At 46.2% G+C, this 18,919-nt stretch overlaps 1 protein-coding gene across 1 annotated transcript in view; it reads right to left on the reverse strand.

Annotated features, from left to right (window-relative positions):
• Positions 1-18,919, reverse strand: part of HMCN1 (hemicentin 1) — a 170,970-nt gene that overhangs the window by 36,725 nt on the left and 115,326 nt on the right. Inside the window, exons 50-67 of the mRNA XM_057380547.1 lie at positions 17,985-18,166; positions 16,928-17,041; positions 15,379-15,524; positions 13,767-13,917; positions 12,884-13,087; positions 11,229-11,342; positions 10,240-10,427; positions 9,747-9,843; positions 6,172-6,333; positions 5,889-6,002; positions 5,559-5,767; positions 4,802-4,883; positions 4,557-4,688; positions 4,184-4,333; positions 3,007-3,166; positions 2,316-2,440; positions 738-921; positions 473-565 (exon numbers count right to left, since the gene is read on the reverse strand). Of these exons, the coding sequence (XP_057236530.1) occupies positions 473-565; positions 738-921; positions 2,316-2,440; positions 3,007-3,166; positions 4,184-4,333; positions 4,557-4,688; positions 4,802-4,883; positions 5,559-5,767; positions 5,889-6,002; positions 6,172-6,333; positions 9,747-9,843; positions 10,240-10,427; positions 11,229-11,342; positions 12,884-13,087; positions 13,767-13,917; positions 15,379-15,524; positions 16,928-17,041; positions 17,985-18,166 (2,607 nt within the window). The remainder of the gene's footprint in view (positions 1-472; positions 566-737; positions 922-2,315; positions 2,441-3,006; positions 3,167-4,183; positions 4,334-4,556; positions 4,689-4,801; positions 4,884-5,558; positions 5,768-5,888; positions 6,003-6,171; positions 6,334-9,746; positions 9,844-10,239; positions 10,428-11,228; positions 11,343-12,883; positions 13,088-13,766; positions 13,918-15,378; positions 15,525-16,927; positions 17,042-17,984; positions 18,167-18,919) is intronic.

Here is an 18,919-nt window from a genome sequence, read left to right on the forward strand (position 1 = left end):
GGGACAGAAATGTGTCACACACAGGGACATCGGGACAAAGCTCAGTCACACACAGCCACAGGGATACTTCTGGCACAGAACAGCTGGAACAGCTGCCTTTCTGCACTTCCCCACTCACATTCCTGTGCTAAACTTCAYTTACAAATTAAATGTTATTCCTTCTTAAAAACTCATGACACATTATGGGGCTGGAACTGGATGAGGTTTAAGGTCCCTTCCCCAACCCAAACCATTCTGGGATTTTATGATTATGGGTGACAATTCAGGTAAGAACTTTTCTAGGGTTGAAACACTTTCCATTTTTAAAAAACCAACACTTTAAAAAGCTAAAATTTCCCTAACAATTAACCTCTCAGATATACTCGTGGCTATCTGCAACAAGCTGCTGGTGAGAAAGAAAACTGAAGAGTGGTTTTAAGAGATTGAGAAATAAGGTTGTTTGCATGAAGCACTCCAGAGCAGCTCACCCCAAACCTGCAGGTTGTAGTGTTTGTTGTGCACTCCAGCCCTGTTAGATGCCACACAGGTGTACACTCCAGTATCAGACGGCTGCACCCGGACAAGCCTGGGGAAAAAAGCAATTGAAGCAAGCTGTGAACAGAATAGATGGAACACATTACGTTTRTTATGGCATGGCTTGGATCACATTTTACTCTTGCTTGCAAAAATACAGAGGAATGATGCTGATACAGCAAAAGAGACAGCAAGTCAGCTAGTAAAAGGAAATGARAACCAACCTGAGGATCTGCCCTGCTGAGAGCAGCCTGATCTGCGAGGAGACAGACAGAGGAAGGCCATTCTTCAGCCAGTGCAGCTGTGGTGGGGGGGTCCCAGATGCAGCACATTCAATGTTCAGGGAGGTGTCCAAAAGGGCAGTGAGCTCCTCTACTTCAGCGTTACTATTGGCTATTGTTGGAGGAACTGCATTGTGTAAATAATGGAAAGGAATGCATTAAAACAGGATCCTGAAGCACTCCACCTTGCAGGGAATCCTGCCCCAATGCCCCACTGGCAATTGAGTAAGAGGATCCCATTTTCTGAAGAGTAAATCCTCAGACAATAAAAAAAAAAACCCACTAAAAACCACCCATTTCTGTATTTCAAATCAGGCACCTTACAATGACAGTAGAATTATCTTTGCTTTGCCAACTTTTGGCAAACAAGACAGAGCTCAGTGCCTGCAGCTCCTGGGGACAGAAAGACAGGGCAGGAAGGGACAGGCTGAACCCAGGGTCAGAAGGGACCACACAAACTCACAGCCTTCAATAAATCCTAAATACAGTGAAAATTGCAGAGGAGGAAAGTTAGTTTATTGATGTCTGCATCCATCTGCTGACTTCCTTCTTGAACAGAGGAAGTTCAAAATGCACAGGTAAGTATTGTGGCYGATTACACCAGTAGCTGCTTCAGGGCTTTTTGGGGTTACAGGCTAGTTTGGAAGCCAGGGCCTTGGGGTGTCACTCCATGGAACAGCCCAGCCACGGGCAGGTCCAGGCTCTGTCTCAGTTAGGATCCCACCACTCACTGTGACATCAATAAAACTTTTGAATTGGTCACTGCTTGAACTTCAACCAATACAAATGAGCCCAAGTCCCCCTGCTGCAGAGCCATTCTCTCCCAAGAAGATGTGCTGTGGTCATTCAGGACAGTTATTTATTGTATCAGAGATGATCTCTTGTGCCCTGCCTGTGCCTGTGTTCCCACTGATTCTGATTCCAGATGGGGCAGATGCCTGCCCTGCTGTGGAACCCTGCCTGGGTAGAATTCTCCCCTCTCCCCTCCAGTCACTGCACTCAATGAACACATTTGGCACAAACTAAAATACCCACTCTCTCTGCTGCTAAAGAACTACACTCACTATGCTGGATGTCCARCTGGGCAATTTCCTCCATCAGTCCCTCATTTTAAACTCTCGGGATCTTTAACTACCAATTCCTTCATACCACTCTGCTCTTAGCTGATGTGTTTTGATTGGAATTAAGGAACAAATACAACCAAAAAGCAGTATCTCAGGAAATCAGCCCAAAGATATCTTTCCCCACAAGAAATAAAAAATCATCACAAGCAGAATCCCTCTGTTATGAAATCCACCAAAGGAATTAATTCCAGYTTGTTCCAAAACACATTTACCAGCAATTTCAAGCCTTTTATCATTGACAGAGCATCCTGGGTAGTATCTGCAGCACAGGCAATTGGAACCATGTGCATGCAGGATTCCAGTGCAGACAGGCACTGCTCCCTGGGCTGTCCCCTAGGAGCACTCCCAAGGACAGGATTACGAAGCAGGCTCAAGTTTCACATCTGGCAGAACTCACCATAAACATTGAGGTTGAAGATCCTGTCCTCCTCTCCTGCAGGGTTGGTAGCCACACAAATGTACTTCCCTGTGTCCGAGGTGAGAGCTCTGGAGATGTTTAATGTGCTGCCATCTGGAGYCACTCTGCAAGGAGCATCACAAAGCACAGCGAGTTTGTTTAGTGCTCCTCTGACCTGTCAAATAAACAGCCTGGCCTGGACATTTCAGTATCCASCTCTCTCCTCCCGGGAGCGTGGTGAGAGAACCACTGTGTTTTGCATAATATTTTTGTTAGAGATAGGCTAGGAAGCTTTTTCTTGAGATGTTTAACTTTGTTTTAGGATTCCACTCCAGCCAGGCTTTTGAAGGACCCATAATGAAAAGCATCAAGTAAAATGTTTCCATGTCTCAGATCTTTCCCCTCCAAAGGAACTTAATGACCTTAATAAACTTCCATGAAGCTGATGAACTTTAATGGAATTTATTAACTGAGAAAGAAATAAATATCRTATACTTATCTCTATTAAGAAAATKAAATTTAAAACCTTCAAAGTACTAACAAATTTTACTTGATTTATAGAAGCTAAGGAGGGAGATGATGTTCTTAACCTGGCTAAGCTCCAGTTCAGGCTCTCCTTACACTCTCTCCTTAGGGCCCTCTGAGCTTTAAAATTGTACAAGAGAATGCAGTGTCTGCTTATTTTTCTTGCCTTATTCTTTGTAAGTCATCACTGGCAACTGTTTTTCCATCCTTCAGCCACTGCACGTCCGGGGCAGGCACTCCAGTGGCATTGCAGAGCAGCTGGACACTCTCTCCCAGGAGGACACCAACCTCACTCGGCATCTCAGAGCCAGCAATGCTGGGAGGAACTGGAAATGCACCGTGGAGGGAAGCAATTCAGCAGCAAGAAATGTAACCTGAACTAGGAACAGCCCCACTGCAGCAGTGCCTGGAGAAAGAAGTTGTGGCTGCCCCTGGATCCCTGGCAGTGTCCAAGGCCAGGCTGGACAGGGCTCGGAGCAGCCTGGGACAGTGGAAGGTGTCCCTGCCCAGGGTAGGGAGTGGCACTGGATGACCTTCAAGGTCCCTTCCAGCCCAAACCAGCCTGGAATCCTGTGACCAACACCATCACAGCCCTGTGAACAGCCACACTAATTCCATCTTAATCATAGCCATTTCCAGCTTGTATTCCCAAGCAACAAGGGTGACAGTCTTGCTATCGATCAGTTCAAGACTGACAGTCCCACTAACAATTTCTGAGCATTTCAAGCAATGTCAGACACATCTGCTYCAAAAACCAGCTTGACATTCTATTCCCAAACGTGGGGAAAAGCTGGCAGGCAGGGGCACCCCAGTGCCATTAGTGGGGATCAGTCAGTAGGAACAGAGGCAAACACAACAGCTGCAGAGCAAGTGCAGTGCACAGCGAGGCAGGAGACAATCCCAYAACTAATAAGGGTTTGTCATTTGAGCTGGGAGTGGGGGGAAGCACCCCTAAGGCCATTCTGGCACCTTTGGCATCTTTGCTAACTCCTCCCATGGTGCAGCAGGCCCCACTGCTCCTGAATCCCTGTTCATGTGCTGCTCCACAGTCAACCAAGGCAGCCCCAGAGCTCAGCAGAAGGCTGGGTGTGACCAGCAGCAGACACAGCCTGCACCACTCTGGTCAAGTYCCACAGCCAGGGCTGAAGAGCATTTTTTTCCATGCAAATTTTGGACCGGAAGTACTGAATTCCCCAACTATCTTCCCATMTGGTTACAGAAATAACAGTCCAATTTCTCCACTTTTCTATGTGGTTATGTGATCTCAGTGTCTCCAGCACAGACAGTGTCAATTCACCCAGTTTTCAACCAGTTCAGCTCCCTGCACCCTCCCCATTGCTCACTTTGGATGGAAAGCACATAGGTTTTGTGGGCTTTCCCCTCTGGATTGGAGGCAATGCACGTGTAGGTGCCACTGTCCAGGAGCTGAGAGCGAGCGATCTGAAGCTTGCTTCCACCAGATAAAATATGAACTTCAAGAGAATCCAAGTTTTCTGAAATACAGAAACAAGCCACCATTCCAAACCAGGCCGCAGGCAACAAACAGCTCTTTTGGGAGAAACTGTTCAATCAAAGTTTCAAAACAAAGATTCCAATCACTTCTCACAAGAGTCTGTCCAGAGACAGATGAAGAAGAAACACAAACCAGACAGCAAATAGCAGAGTGGTGCCTCAAAGAGGGGAAAAAGGGGAGTGAAAAGCATGAGAGAATGTCACCTATTGGTTTTCCATTCTTAAGCCACACTACTGTTGGTGGAGGAATTCCAGCAGCATCACACACAAAGGTGACAGGATTACTGATGGATTCACTGACCAGCTCCTGCTCAGGGCCTTCTATACTTGGAGGAACTGTGAATTGAATGGAAACAGTGAAAAAGTTACATAAACTGATTCTGAAATGTCTAATCTGCAAAGTTTGTGTCATTATAATGACTACTGTAGGTAATGCAGAGGTTGCTCACCATAAACATTGAGATGGAAACTTTTATCATCTTGTCCTGCAATATTAATGGCTTTGCACACRTACTGGCCCGTGTCAGAAACCTAAAATAAAAAACAGTTTTAAAGGAAATCATTACGGAGTTCTTATTTTAATGCTACAGTTTAGAGACATTATCAGCCTGTGCCTCWGTCAACTCAAGGTGCTTCTCACGGATGAGAAGCCTCCAGCAAACACATCCCCCGTGTACAGCAGGTAAAATACACCAATACAGACTGAAATCATTGCTTGGCAGTGGCAGCTGCAGCCTCCCCCTGATGCCACAATGATTTTTGCCTTTTCTCTTTTCTACATTTGTAATCTTCCCAGTACTTTTCCTGACCCTTTTCCTCAGCTAGAAAGAGCAAACACATTCCAGAGCTCTGAGCCCTGGGGGCACAATGTCCCTATCCTATCTTGGTTCTTCCTGGGAACCAAGGTCTGTGAGACACATTTTTATAACCAAGGACAGCTGGTACTGAGGAGGGGATGCTCCAAAGAAGGGGCTTGACCTGGGGGAAAATTACATCACCATTTGTCCTCCTAATTGGTGCTTTTTATCAATTATGCTGATTTCCTAAAATCTATAAAAACCACATTGACCCCTGTGGGGATGAGCTTTTGTGGATATTCTTCCATGACAGCTCCAATACAGACCCACTTTTGTATCACCTCCTAGCCTAAAATCATCTCAGGTTTCATTGCTAGGTTGCAGAAGGACGTGCCCCAGGCTGGCTCACCTCTGCAGCGCGGATGCGCAGACTCTGCCCGTCCGCCAGCACGTCCAACGCAGCCGAGTCGGGAACGGGAACGGGGCGGCCGTTCTTGTACCAGCTGATGACAGGGGCAGGGATGGCATTGGACTCACAGTCCAGGGTCACTGCTGTGCCCACTCGCACGCTCAGCACYGTCACCGAGGCTCCTCCCTGCGCCTTGATGCTTGGGGGCACTGGGCAAGGAGCTGAGAGTTAGCTCTGTGCTTGTTGTGCTGGAACAACCCAAGAAAGCAGATAACCATCCCACGTTTTCCAAGCAATAGGTATTATTTCAGGAAACAGTAAAATACAAACCGAGGACCGTTAGGAAGATCTTCTTCTGCCTCTCCCCAGCTCGGTTCCTGGCAGYACAGGTGTATTCTCCACCATCAGACAGCTTGGCTCGGGGAATCTGCAGCGTCTGTGCACCTAGAGCAAGGAGAGGAGGCTGGAGACCCGTTCTGTGGTGATTGTGTCAGTCCCAAAGGCTGGTTTGGAACTGCAAGTGCAACAGGCTGAGCACAGGCAATGTGCCCCACAAAGACTGGCCGTGGGCCCTGGCACAACAAACCAGACAGAAAGAGYTGAGATTCGTTACCAGGCACAATGAAAGTGTGGGAATTGGGACTGACAGGTTTCCCATTCTTGAGCCAGCTGAGATCAGGAGGTGGAAAGCCCGTGACCTCACAAGTCAGAGAGATGAAATTATTCACCACCACGGTCAGATTCTCTGGGTTAGTCCCAACAACACTTGGAGGAACTGTGGAGAGAAAAATACATTAATAGCATCTACCACKGCATCAGCAAAGGATTTCCCACAAGATCCTGATTCACTACAGTAAAGCTGAATTGCTGCATGTTGCCAAAGGGCCAGGTTGCAAAAATCTTTCACATCCTATGAATGGATCGACTGATGCCTTAGGACTTTAGTTTTTATATTTTTCATGTCTCTGTAACCCTGGAATTCTTCAGTGTTTAACTCCAGACTCCACACACAGTGCTGAGCTCCTGCTCTCCCATTTTTACACAAAACAATTCCTCTGCAGCCCCAAACTCAAGGACACCTCMCTGTGCCAGACCCCAAGAGATGGAAACAGCAGAGAATTGGGGGGAGCCAAGTTGGAGTGAATGACTGCATTGGCTGCAGCTGTAATTGGAGGATTCAGCCCCGATGTGCAAATGGACAAAACTGATAAAGGGTGAAAAACCCGTGAGCCATTGTCCATTGTGGGTGCAGCCCCTGGCTGGGCTGGGATTGCCCTGGATGTCGCTGAAGGCCCTGCAACAAACAGAACTGCTTTGGATTCTCTCAATTTTGACTGGCCTCTGCTTTAGGTGAGCTGGTTAAGGCATCATCACTGCTTTTTGAATGCATCTGGATATCTGAAACCAACCTACTGGTCATTAGATTAATATTCCTCTACTTCACATCAAGATCAATTATGTCATCTGCAGTCCTTCTGTGCTTGAAATTTGGGAGGGTTAATGGACCTACAGGAGATCCTGATGATGCACTGTCAGTTTTGTAACATTGCTCATTGGACATTTGTTGTGTGAGGCAGAACAGAGCAAATTCCCATTGTCAGGATATTGAAGAATGACCATCATTTCTTCCTGATCTCTTGCTGCTCCTGTTCTCTCTGGATAACCCATTTTCTGCCTACAGAGACCCAAAGTGATCCCTCCTGACACAGCTCAGAGTTGTTCTGTCAACCAGGCAAACCTGTTGCTTAGCAGTGAGCTAAGCACTGGAAAATCCTGGCATGCAACATTGCTCCAAGGGGTGCATTCTTTAAGCTTATAAGTCCTAGGATTTTTAAATCAAGAATAATTTGACATGTGACCTTTCTACAAGAACGATTTAGAATGAAAGAACTGTAAATCTCCTTCTTTTAATAACCCCCAAGCTTCAATTGCCATGCTTTTGCAGCAGGGATATATAAAACACTTAAGAGGAAAGCAGAAGCATGTTCTTGGCTCTGCTGGGTGGAAAAATCATTCCAAAGAACACATGGAATCCTCCTCTTCAAAGACAGAAACACTGCAGTATTTTGGCCCATCTCCCCCCARAATGCTCCAGCTGTTTGCTGTCACTTGAGTGACACAAACCAGTCATTAAGGCAGCTTTATGGCCCCTCTGGGCACTGCACAAACAAGAGGAATCCCTGTAAACGGAGGAATTCRGCCCAGAATTTTCAGCTTGGAATGACTGAAGGATATTTCCCCAATAAAGAGCATAAAATGGTTCACTACAGCAAGTGGAGAATTCTGATCTGATGACATTTGATAGTTACTTATATTTATTTATTTTTACAGTTCCTTTCCCACAGATGGGATTGTTGGCAGCGGGTAATTCAATGTACAGGGCCAAATCTCAGCTGTCTTTAATGAAATTTGCTTCAATTGTTTAAGGGGTTGATTGCAATTTATGGAGCCAAAAACATCCATAAAGGCACCAAAGGTAATCTGAATATGCAAATGCATCTGGCCTCAAATAYAGCACTCAGCAAGAGAATTACCCATTATTTCCTTATTGTTTTAAATCTGGGTGTTTATTTTCTATGTTTTAAAAAGTGCTATGTAAGTTTTATTGCTCACCTGGAAGACCAGAACTGAATTTTTCAACTTCATAAAGAGCATCACCTTTAATATTTTACTTAAATTTATGAAAGCAGTTCTATTAGAAACTCATAAAAATGCTGGGAAACAGCCTTTTTTTGACACTGACAAAACACAGACCCTGCTGCTCACCGATAATGCATTTTCCTTAGCACTTCACCCTGTGTGGTCTTTTCCTGAACAGCTAAACTCTAATTTTTCAAATTAAACTGCATTAAGAAAAAYAGACCTAAGTTGGAAACACTGTTGAGTTAGAATTGAAGCTTCATGCAAATATTTCTTTTAGGAGAGTAGTATAGTAGTATTAGTATTAGTAGTATTTAGTAGTCACGAAAACCAAATATTTTTATGACAAGAAGTTTAAATTAAAACACAAATGTCAGGAAAAGTGGAATATTTTGATTTAAAAGCAAAACTCACACATCGGGAAATCTGGACAGATTCCACTGAAAGAAAATAACTTCTCAGAGAAGGACTCCAAGGCAAATTCTTCCCATGACAACACTTATTTTTGGCTAAATGCATTACTGAGTAGCAAAAAGTGCCATAAATTTGTGTCAYGTCATAGGTGAATTTGCTGCACATGTGAACAAGGGAAAAATGTGATTATTCTATGTGCAGGAAGCTGACTGCCAACATTGCTGGGATGTTGGTCTTGCTCTTCAGTGGGACAGAGAGGACAGCCCTGGCTTTCTGTTTGACTGGACCACAAGGAGCCTGTCCAGCTGACAGGRGTGGGACAGAGCACATGGATTCCATGGCAAAGGCTGGGGTAAAAGATGCCCAAATCCTACTGGGAAAGCAGGTACGAATGGAGCTGCCAGTGCTCCTGAAACACAGAATGGGGCAGAGGAACTGGTGGGAATGATGCTTTTTTGCTCTTCAGGAAGAAAGCTGGAAGCTGGGGAAGGAGAATGGGTGGAAATAGAATGGGAAGTTTGGGGTTACTCTGAAATGTTAATTAGAGATGTCCTGACTTCCTGAAGTTATCAGGAGAGGGAAGGAAGTTGGTGGAGGCTGTTTTATTGAAAATGTTTTCATTTCTTGATTGCATTTGTTTTAGACTTCTGATRCTTAAGGCCAACATTTATTTTAACCCTACTGTAACTCCACAAGAAAACTGAAAATAGAGAACAGAAAAAAGCCGTATTTCTAAAAACCAAGCTTTTATAAGCTGTGTATCTTTGTTTAATGCCTTCTATCATTAATTTCTTTGAAGAATGCATTTTCTGAATGTACCTGAACAGGCTACAATCCAACCTGCTCATAATTCATGATTCCTGAGCTCAGCAGCCCACCAGAGTGAACACAAATAGCCACCACACCAGGTGCCCTTTCCACCTTTCTGGAACACCTATGAGGAGCTAAAGACACGTGGTATCCGCAGCCATATGTTGTCAAGGTACTTTAAACTGATATTTGAATTGTGGTCTGTCAGAATCACACGCAGGGAGACTCACAGGAATGAAGCTGAGGGGGTCTGGGCACTCTGCTAAAAATAACACACCCAAGCCAAAGCAGCATTTGACAGAAGTTAYGGATGATGGTACTTACCATGAACATTGAGGTTATAATACTTCTTGGCACTTCCAGCTATGTTTTCTGCAGTGCAGATGTACCTGCCAGTATCTGTTATCTGGGAATTCAAAATCTAAGGGGAAAAAAGACAAAATATGCTTGTGGAGCTGATACACAAGCAACTCACTGCCAAAAAAGCAAGTGGGGAGGATTAAACCCAGCTCCCTGTTTTAGTAGTTTTATCCAATTTCATTCATTGATGGTAAGTTCTTCAGAATATACTATTTGCATTCTTATCTCCATGGAACTCAATATTATTTTAAACCAAGTGACTTGACTGATGTGGTTCACAGCATGATCCCACAAATGGCTGGATCTGAAAGAGCCACATGGGAGCAGGAAGCAGAAGGCAAAGGACAGGAAGGAGGGACAAAAACTCCTTACGTTTGCAGCACCTCATAAGAGAAAGAAGAGATTTCCTACTCAGCAAAGCCAGACAGTTTCCTGTTGCCAACACCCAGATTTTCACCTGTAAGCTCCTCCCACTGGACAGAAAGGTGTGTTTGTCATCCTCTGCCAGGAGCTGGCCATCCTTGTGCCAGGTGATCCTGGGGGAAGGGCTCCCGCTGGGAATGCACTCCATGGCTGCCTCTTTGCCCACCAGCACGGTCACCTCCTCGGGCAGGTCCCCCTCGGCCCCGCTGATGGATGGGGGAGCTGCGGGGAGCAAAGGGGAGGAGAGAGTGTCACGGTCACTCAGCACCGCTCAGAGGGGTGTCAGATTAGACGGGGTTTGCAGCAGGAGGGAGTGAAATCTCCACAGAATCCAAGATAAAGCCATCCCATGAATAGTTCAGCTGAACAACTCAGCCTGATTTCAAGGACTGCAGCAGAACTACACATTCACAGCACACAGAGAGAAGGAGAGCTAAAAACCCATTTTCCAATTATTCCACCGTGTTCTTTGCCATCAAAATAAAAKATGATTTCCAAGGCAGAATCYCTTTGTAACAATAAATCARTATTTCAGTGGTATAACACAGCAAYAGAGGTGAAGAAAGAAGTGTYTCCCRAGGCTAAAATTTTGAGTACATCAACAGACACAAGAGGTCTGTTTGTGCAGGCATTCATTAATCTAAATCCTCAATCCCTTTCAGCCTTTTGGAGTTCTGCATGTCTTGTGGAAAATGATGGGCAAAATGAGGGGAGAGAGAAAAACCTTGGTCAAAATTTTCAATGGGAAGCTGGAGAGGCAACAACAGATAAAAACCTGGATTTTTACTTTCCTTCCTGGTGGTGAGAGGTGTAACTCAACTGAGCTCCTACAAAAATAACCTAAACATGTTGAACTAAGAACCTCAAAACTGTACACAGAGCTCTGCACAAGTGCAGCACCCCGAACACAAGAATGTCACATTCACAACTGAACATCAAAACCACCAAGGACCCCTGCACTATAATGCTGGGTCACTGGGCACAGCAGCCTTTGGTGGCACCAGAAGGAGAAGGGAAGCTCACAGAGCACTCGGAYGTCGTAGTGGATGGAGTCCTGGCCTGCCTCATTGACTGCCACGCACACGTATCTGCCGGCGTCGCCCACGCGCACCCGGGCGATCTGCAGCACCCGGCCTCCTGTCAACACAAAAGCATTGTCCATCATCTGCACACCCCACCAGAGACCTGAGCAAGCACATTCATGAACGGTCAGCATTTGGGCTGAATTACAAGTCACTACATGTTTTTATTTCCTAGCTACTTCTTCCGCCGGTGGATATGTGGAACGCAGCCATGTTCATAGTGAAATATTAGGAAAGAGCAATTAATTCCACCTAAAGAAGAACATGTTGCAGCAATATGCAGCCAGGCTCTATTCTTCCATCAAAAATAGAAACATTTCTCCATAAGATGGTATAGAATTAACAGGCAAAACAAAATACAAGCATACTCTGTTCCAAACTGAAAAGATTCACTTCTGAGGCTCAGAGGCAGTTCTGACTCTATTCCTCATTGAAATAAACCACATAAACAGCTTCAGAAGGAGACAAAACCTTAGGAATACTTTGGGAGCACTTGTCACTGCTCTCCCAACAGATGAACAAGAGGGACAAGAAGGTGTTACCCTTTTTTACTACTGCCTTTCTTTCAACACTCCATCCCAAACCATCCCTGCAGAGCAACACTCAGGGATGTTGGCAGCTCTTCCCCACATGAGCTTAAGTAGGAGATCATGGCCATTTTTCTGCTGCAAACATATTTCCCATGCCTCARTCCTTGGTTAAGAGGCTTTTCTACTCCAATTGTTTTGTCAAAGCAAATRTAATACAGAAATAAACCAGGAACACATCAGAGAGAACGTATCATTGTTGTATTTGATTTTGCAACACATGGAAGCGTCCAAGACCAGGTTGGACACTGGGGCTTGGAGCAACCTGGGATAGTGGAAGGTGACCCTGCCCATGGCAGGGATGGAATGAGATGGGCCTTAGGATTCTTCAAACCAAACCATTCCATGATTGCATGATTCTCCATGAGAGTTTAATGGTGACATTKACACCATTTCAGTGACTGCTTCTTAAATTAAAGACAACAGCTTAARGCCAAGGACTGGAGAGAAGGATTTCCAGCCACAAAGTCTATAAAGAACATTAAATAAGTGTTCTGAACAGGAGAAGTGTGTCATCATTATACGAACATTAGCACTGAGGCCATTTCTTAATCACAGAATCATACAATGGTTTTGGTGGGAAGGGACCTCAAAGCTCTAGTGCCACCCCCTGCCATGGGCAGGGACACCTTCCACTGTCCCAGGGTGCTCCAAGCCCTGTCCAGCGTGGTCTTAGACATTTCCAGGGATCCAGAGGCGGCCACAGCTTCTCTGGGCACCCTGTGCCAGGGCCTCCCCACCCTCACAGCCATGAAATGCTTCCCAATATCCTATCTGAATCCATTCTCTTTTAATTTGAGTCCATTCCCTGGGTCCCGTCCTTCCATCCCTTGTAAATCATCTTTCTCCACATTTCCTGCCAGCCCTCCAGGCTCTGYAAGGCCACAGTGAGGTCACCCCAGAGCTTCTCCTCTCCAGATTGACCACTCCCAGCTCTCCCAGCCTTTYCTCCCAGGAGAKGGGCTCCATCCCTCWGGTCCCCTGGGTGCAGGGCCAGCTGAGCACAMACCTGGCAGGATGAGCACTCTGTCACTGGAGCTCAGGGAATGTCCATCCTTAAACCACGTGAGCACGGGGGGAGGGACGGCGTTGGTCTCACAGTACAGTGACAGGGGGCTGTTCACAATCACATCTTTCCTTTCTCCACCTCCTCCTGCATCCACCGTGTTTCCAGCTTCCCACTCCCTGTAAGGCTTTTGAAAACTAGGAGGGACTACAGAAAAAAAAAAAAAGCATTTTGCAGCTGTTTTTAAAGTCAAAATGAAGGGATATTACAATGTTCAATAGCAGAAGTGAAAATTAAATGTATTAAACGAACCCCTCCTCCCCCACTTTAGCTACCCAGAAAAATTCTAGTTYTTCTAGAATGAACAATTGAGCAATTTACTGAGTATTTGCTGAAGGGTAATAAATAACAGCGTAAGATGACCTGCTAACAAACACAGAGGGTATTCATCAACAAAAATACTTCAACAATGAGGTATCTGGTTTCACTCAAGCTCTCATTCTGCCTAAATTTTCAGAAATTACTCATGATTGTTTTCTTGTATTTACACACAGTAGGCCAATAGGATGCTTAAGTCCAGGGCCTCTAAATACTACTCCAAACAGAGAAATAAAATAAGACTTAGTTAAAAATAAATAAAACTTTTTCATGGCGTTCAGAGGAAGATCAGAGCTGCTATGTCATTGCACTGACTTCAGAAACACAACATAAAGAATAATCAAATACTGCATGACAGCGATGAGCAAAATATCCCTGAAATCAAAGCCACACCAACACAAAAGCATGGGGTTTGACCATGCAGGAGTAAATAACATAAAATTCTTCATTCCAGCATSCCAGAATACCAGAAAAGCAGACTCCTAGGGGAGTTGGATGACCCTTTTACCTTGTACATTTACATCAAACTCCAGCTCGTCCTCGCCAGCGATGTTGGAGGCCAGGCAGGTGTAGCGGCCTGTGTCGGACACCTGGGCCTGCAGGATGTGCAGGGTGTGCCCGCTGCCCTGGACCAGGACATGCCCATCTGCCTGCAGGGGCTGCAACAGCAATCCCAARGAAAATTAACAGCWAARCACAAACCAGAAATAGCCACATTTGTGSGAGTAATGGGAGTAAACTCRGTCGAGCTCCAARTTCCTGGGGACAATTTTATTTTCAYGGTTGTCAGAAACTCCGCATCTTCATCCTTCCAAGATGGTGGTGGCTGGTCTCCTCAAGGATGTGATTTTCYACCACTCCTAGCCCCAGGAGCAATGCCATCCCCACCTGGCAAGGGCTCTTGTGACATTGGATCCAATCAGGCTGATCCAACCTCTGAACTCAGTGGCCAAGTTTCCAGYCCAGGGAAAATTACCCTTTTTCTGTGAGGTGAGCAAATGGATCTGACTCACCCCACAGATCTGCTGCCCAGCAGGGACATGATGTGAGCACAGAATGGGCAGAGCAGCAGCACAGAGAGACACAGGATTAAATGTTCCTGTTCCTGAATGTGGGTCACAGGTGCCAGCAGAGGCTGCAGTGACACAGCCTGTGTGCCAGCAGTGAATCCAGAACACATTCCATGTGCTCATCTACATCAGCAGCCTGGGACAGTGGGAGGTGTCCCTGCAAGGGGCTGGGTGGGCTGTGAGGTCCCTTCCCATCCAAAACTATGCCATGATCCCATGATTAGGGAGCCAGCACTGAATCCCAGCCTGCAGGGGACAGTTCACYGAGCCCAGGGACAGGAGTGGAGCCTTTCCCCAGGACAGCTCGAGAAGCAGCAGCTGCTGTGCCAAGCTGTGCCCAGCCAGTGCCTCTGGGGACCTCTCAACTCCCCAAATTGAGTTTATCCTTGGCAATACAGTCAGGACTCCCAGGGGATSGATCCCAGAGCTGCAGGGCACACCTCAAACAGCCCAAGGGTGATCATCCAGACTATTCCCACCTGCTCGTTAAAACAAGCAAGAGCTGCTCCATGATGAGTGCCCTACCAGGAATAGCTAAAGGAAGAGGGGATACTCTCCTTTCTCACAGGACAGCAGTACAGTTCCTTTTTCCCTCATTCCTTGTGCTGCATTTCCCCGTGGCCCTGCCCTTCCCAGCRCTGCAGACGGACCATGGAGCGCTGTGTGTGGCAGGAATGGCGCTCACCCCGGAGCAGCCAGATGCTCTTGTGGCTTTGTGAGCTCTGCCAGGACCGAGGGAGAGACTGCAACTTCTGCAAGGGCAGCACTCGAGGGAGCCATTCCTGACAGGGCCTTTGGGGACTTCACACAACATCCCGGGGCCCTGTGGGCACCCCAGGGGATGCTCCTGCCAGGAAGGGCGCTCCCTCTCATGGCACAGGCTACTGGAAACTCCAGCCCCGGGTCTCAGGCACTGACACACAGCCAGGATGCCAATTTGCACAGCTCTGGGTGCCACAAACACCCCAGCTCGGATGCCATTCCCAGGGACAGGGAACACACAGCTTTCCCAGTCCCACACCCCCTCCGAGGAAGGAACTGGTGACTGGCCTGTCCATCCTTGTACCAGCTGATGGCAGCGGCAGGAACAGCGTGGGCTTCACACTGCAGGCTCAGGCTGTGGTTCACTTTGATCTTCACCTCCCTGGGGGAYAGCCCCTTCCCTTCGATGTCCCCTTTGGCAATGGTGGGTGGAACTGCACATACAAAAGCACAGAGGGGAAAGATTGTCACGACTTAACTGTCTGCTTCAGCATTCCAGCATTAACTGGGAAAAGGGAGATCCTGGGTGATAACCTCAGGGAAAGCAAGCACATTCCCCCAGTTAACTGCCTCCTGTCCACTGACAAATTATTTCTTTTACACATATATAAATATACATATAAGTATTTTCAACCATTTTTAGTACATTGTTATGTACAAAAACATACAAATCTGTGTTCAACACTTTTAAACAGGCAAACCTGACTACAKCCCTACCTAACTACAGCACTTCATTATTACATGCCTGGCTTCAATTCTATTACCTTCAGGGAATTGTGGTCATTAAAAAGCATTTGAATGGAAACCARTATTCCCAGAAACATGTTTGATCCCAAGTCCACTCTCAGAGTAGCAGGTCAAACTCAACATTTCCACCCCACTGAAATCCCAATGTTGCAAAATCCTGTTTTTTGCAGAATCAGAAGGAAAACACTATGTTTCAAAATTCTTCAGCTACCCCCCAGCTTGGTCTCATAATATTTTTGAAATTATTTTAAATGCTTTCAGAGCATTTTCCACTCGTTTTTTTTCCACTGGGAATTTTTAAATTCTCCCTAATACTTATGGTATCCTAATAACTAACAGCTGCAATGGTATTTGGAGGTAGAGGGCCTTACATCCCTACACAGCCATGCATCGGTAATGAACCCCTTTGTCACCTTCTCATTAATCCAAATACAGGGGGGCCTTATTAGGGACTTGGTGTAATTAAAATAACACTATGGTTACTGTAAGAGAGCAAAGCAACTCCAATTCAGACTGGGAAATTTAAATAAAGGTAAAAATCATCATTGAGCCCATAATTAAGAGTTTGAGCATTAAAATGAACTATTTAGATACAGATGCTCAAAGGACAATGCAGTGAAGGAAGACTSGAATGGAAAAACTTTTGTGCATATGGAATTTTATGTAAGGACATGAAAATAATATCCTCCTGCTCTACCTTCCTCAGGTAGTGTCCCACTAGATGTCAGAGGCTCCCTTCTGTTTTTCTAAAGTGGTTTCTGTGATTTGTAGAGATTCCCTGCTCCCATCTCCCACTGTGCTGCACTCATCTGACTTGAAAATCAGCATCAAAAAAGGGCATTTCAGAGGAAACTGGAGTTCAATGTTTCTTGAATGTCCTCCCCTGGGTAATATGAAGACTTTTAGCCCAGCTGCAGCATTGCAAAGGATGCAACAATCAATTTTTCTGTGGTCTTTCCTCCAGCAATACCAKGAGCTAATGCAGCTTTTCTAAACAAAGCCATTACCAGGAAACCTCAGAGACACACCAGTGCACTGGGGAGAACATGGGAGAGCACAAAAGGAAAGGGAATTTGAAGTATTGCCATACTGTGGACGTTGAGGTGGTAGTGCCTCAGCATCTGGCCGGCCTCGTTGGTGGCAGTGCAGGTGTATCKTCCAGCGCTGTCCCRCTGGGCATTCAGGATCTGCAGCGTCCGCCCGCCTGCCACACACAGAGGCTTCAAACAGCAGCCACACCACAGCCCTGCCTCCCAGCCACTGCAACACTTCCTGCAGCAGCTTTCCAACCCTCTGGTCCAACATCTGCCCTTCACAGAGCAGGGAAACATGACTGCTTCCTACCACAGGTAACAAATGAGTGCACCATTCATGGCAGTGCTGCGCATTGCAACTCCCGTTGATTATGGATTCTCAGGAAATTTGTTACAAAATCTCTTAAAAAAACTTCTACTGGGAGTTTCTTGAAGATATTTAGCCAGGACTCATTCTTTCTCTGAACACTTGCAGTTAACAAGGTGGGGAACTTGTACATCTCCAGTACTCCAGTGTTCCCTTTAAAGCTGTTCCCATTTTCCACCTCCACAGGTGCTAGGGAAGAGTTATTCCACTAATTAAAAATGGCAAACTCCTAATGACCTAGAAAAAGGCCAYCTCATTCCCTTTACTAATTTATATCTCTCTCCATCTAATTTCCGCACTTAATTGCAAGTTCTTTATACTCATCATTAACTCATATGAATCTTCCCACCACTTTGCTTGATAGTACAAAGTGATAAATACCTGAGTACAAATTAAATAAAAATAAAAAATCAGTTTAATTGTGAAGCATTTAAAAATACTGGAAGTGCTGGAGAAGCACAGAGAACCCCAGAATGGTTTGGGCTGGAAGGGACCTAAAGCCCATCCCATGATGGTGATTCCATCTAGGGACACCTTCCACTATCCCAGGCTGCTCCAAGTCCCAGTGTCCAGCCTGGCCTTGGACTCTTCCAGGGATTCAGGGGCAGCCACAGCTCCTCTGGGCACCCTGTGCCAGTGCATTGCACTTAATAGGAATATCCCCTGACTTCTCAAAGAAGACTGTAACAGAAAAATAAGCAATAAAAGCATGCAGTGTTATTTCTCAGTAAGAACAGAGAGGTTACCTGGCAGAATGCGGATGTTTCTGCTGGACTCTAAGGGACTGCCATCCTTCAGCCAGGTGATGGTGGCTGGGGGGTAGGCATAAACCTCACAGACCAGAGAGGTGGGGCTGTTGAGGATAACGGTGACATCCTCCACATTGCCCTGGCTGTCTGCTCCCACGATGCTCGGAGCCACTGGCAACAACAAAACCAGCAAGAATAGGGAGGAAAGCCCCTCTCTGAGGAGCCTGTTCAGCCCAGGAATCTGGCAGCAGCCTCAGCGAGCTGACAGGCATTCCTACAGGGAGCACCAAAACCCAGGCCTAGACAACACTCAGCTGCTCTATGCTTTGTCCTTCAGTGAYCCCAAACCAGTGGAATCCACCCCCACCCGTGCCTTTGCCAAGCACAGGTCCCCAGGAACCCTTGTGCAGAGCTGGCAGAGCTGCTGCTGGATGATCCTGGAAGGACGGATGAGCCCAGGAAACGAGGCTGTGCAAAACAAACACACCATTGTTTGCACTTAGTTGTTCAATAACCCTCATGGAAAAACCCAAAACAAAGAGAGAAAGGCAGAGGGTTTCAGCTTTTCTGAAGAGATCACAATCTGAATGCTCTTCAGATGCTCCTTGCTGAAACCACAGTAAGCCACAGTGCTGTCCTGTCCATTCCATAGGGACAATATCCTGTTAGAGCTCCATATTGTCCAGCTCTGTGGTGTCTGAAGCACAGCATTGGTGTTTCCATTGAGCCTAACACTTAYCAATTATTAAACTGTAAAATCCTAACCCTACACTGGCAACTTGCGCATGGCTGTCAATAAAGCCCCACAAAATTCCAGTGGGACTCTTTCTTCCCAAGCTGCCTGTCCCTGTGGCAGAGGCAGCCCAGCTGTTCACCAAGCCCATTGAAGCTGTAGGGTTTGCTCATCATGCACACTGAGCTGTAGGGTTTAC

Source organism: Malurus melanocephalus, unplaced genomic scaffold (genome assembly GCF_030028575.1).
Source record: "Malurus melanocephalus ecotype Western Australia unplaced genomic scaffold, MMel_1.1 scaffold_459, whole genome shotgun sequence".
Taxonomy (NCBI): domain Eukaryota; kingdom Metazoa; phylum Chordata; class Aves; order Passeriformes; family Maluridae; genus Malurus; species Malurus melanocephalus.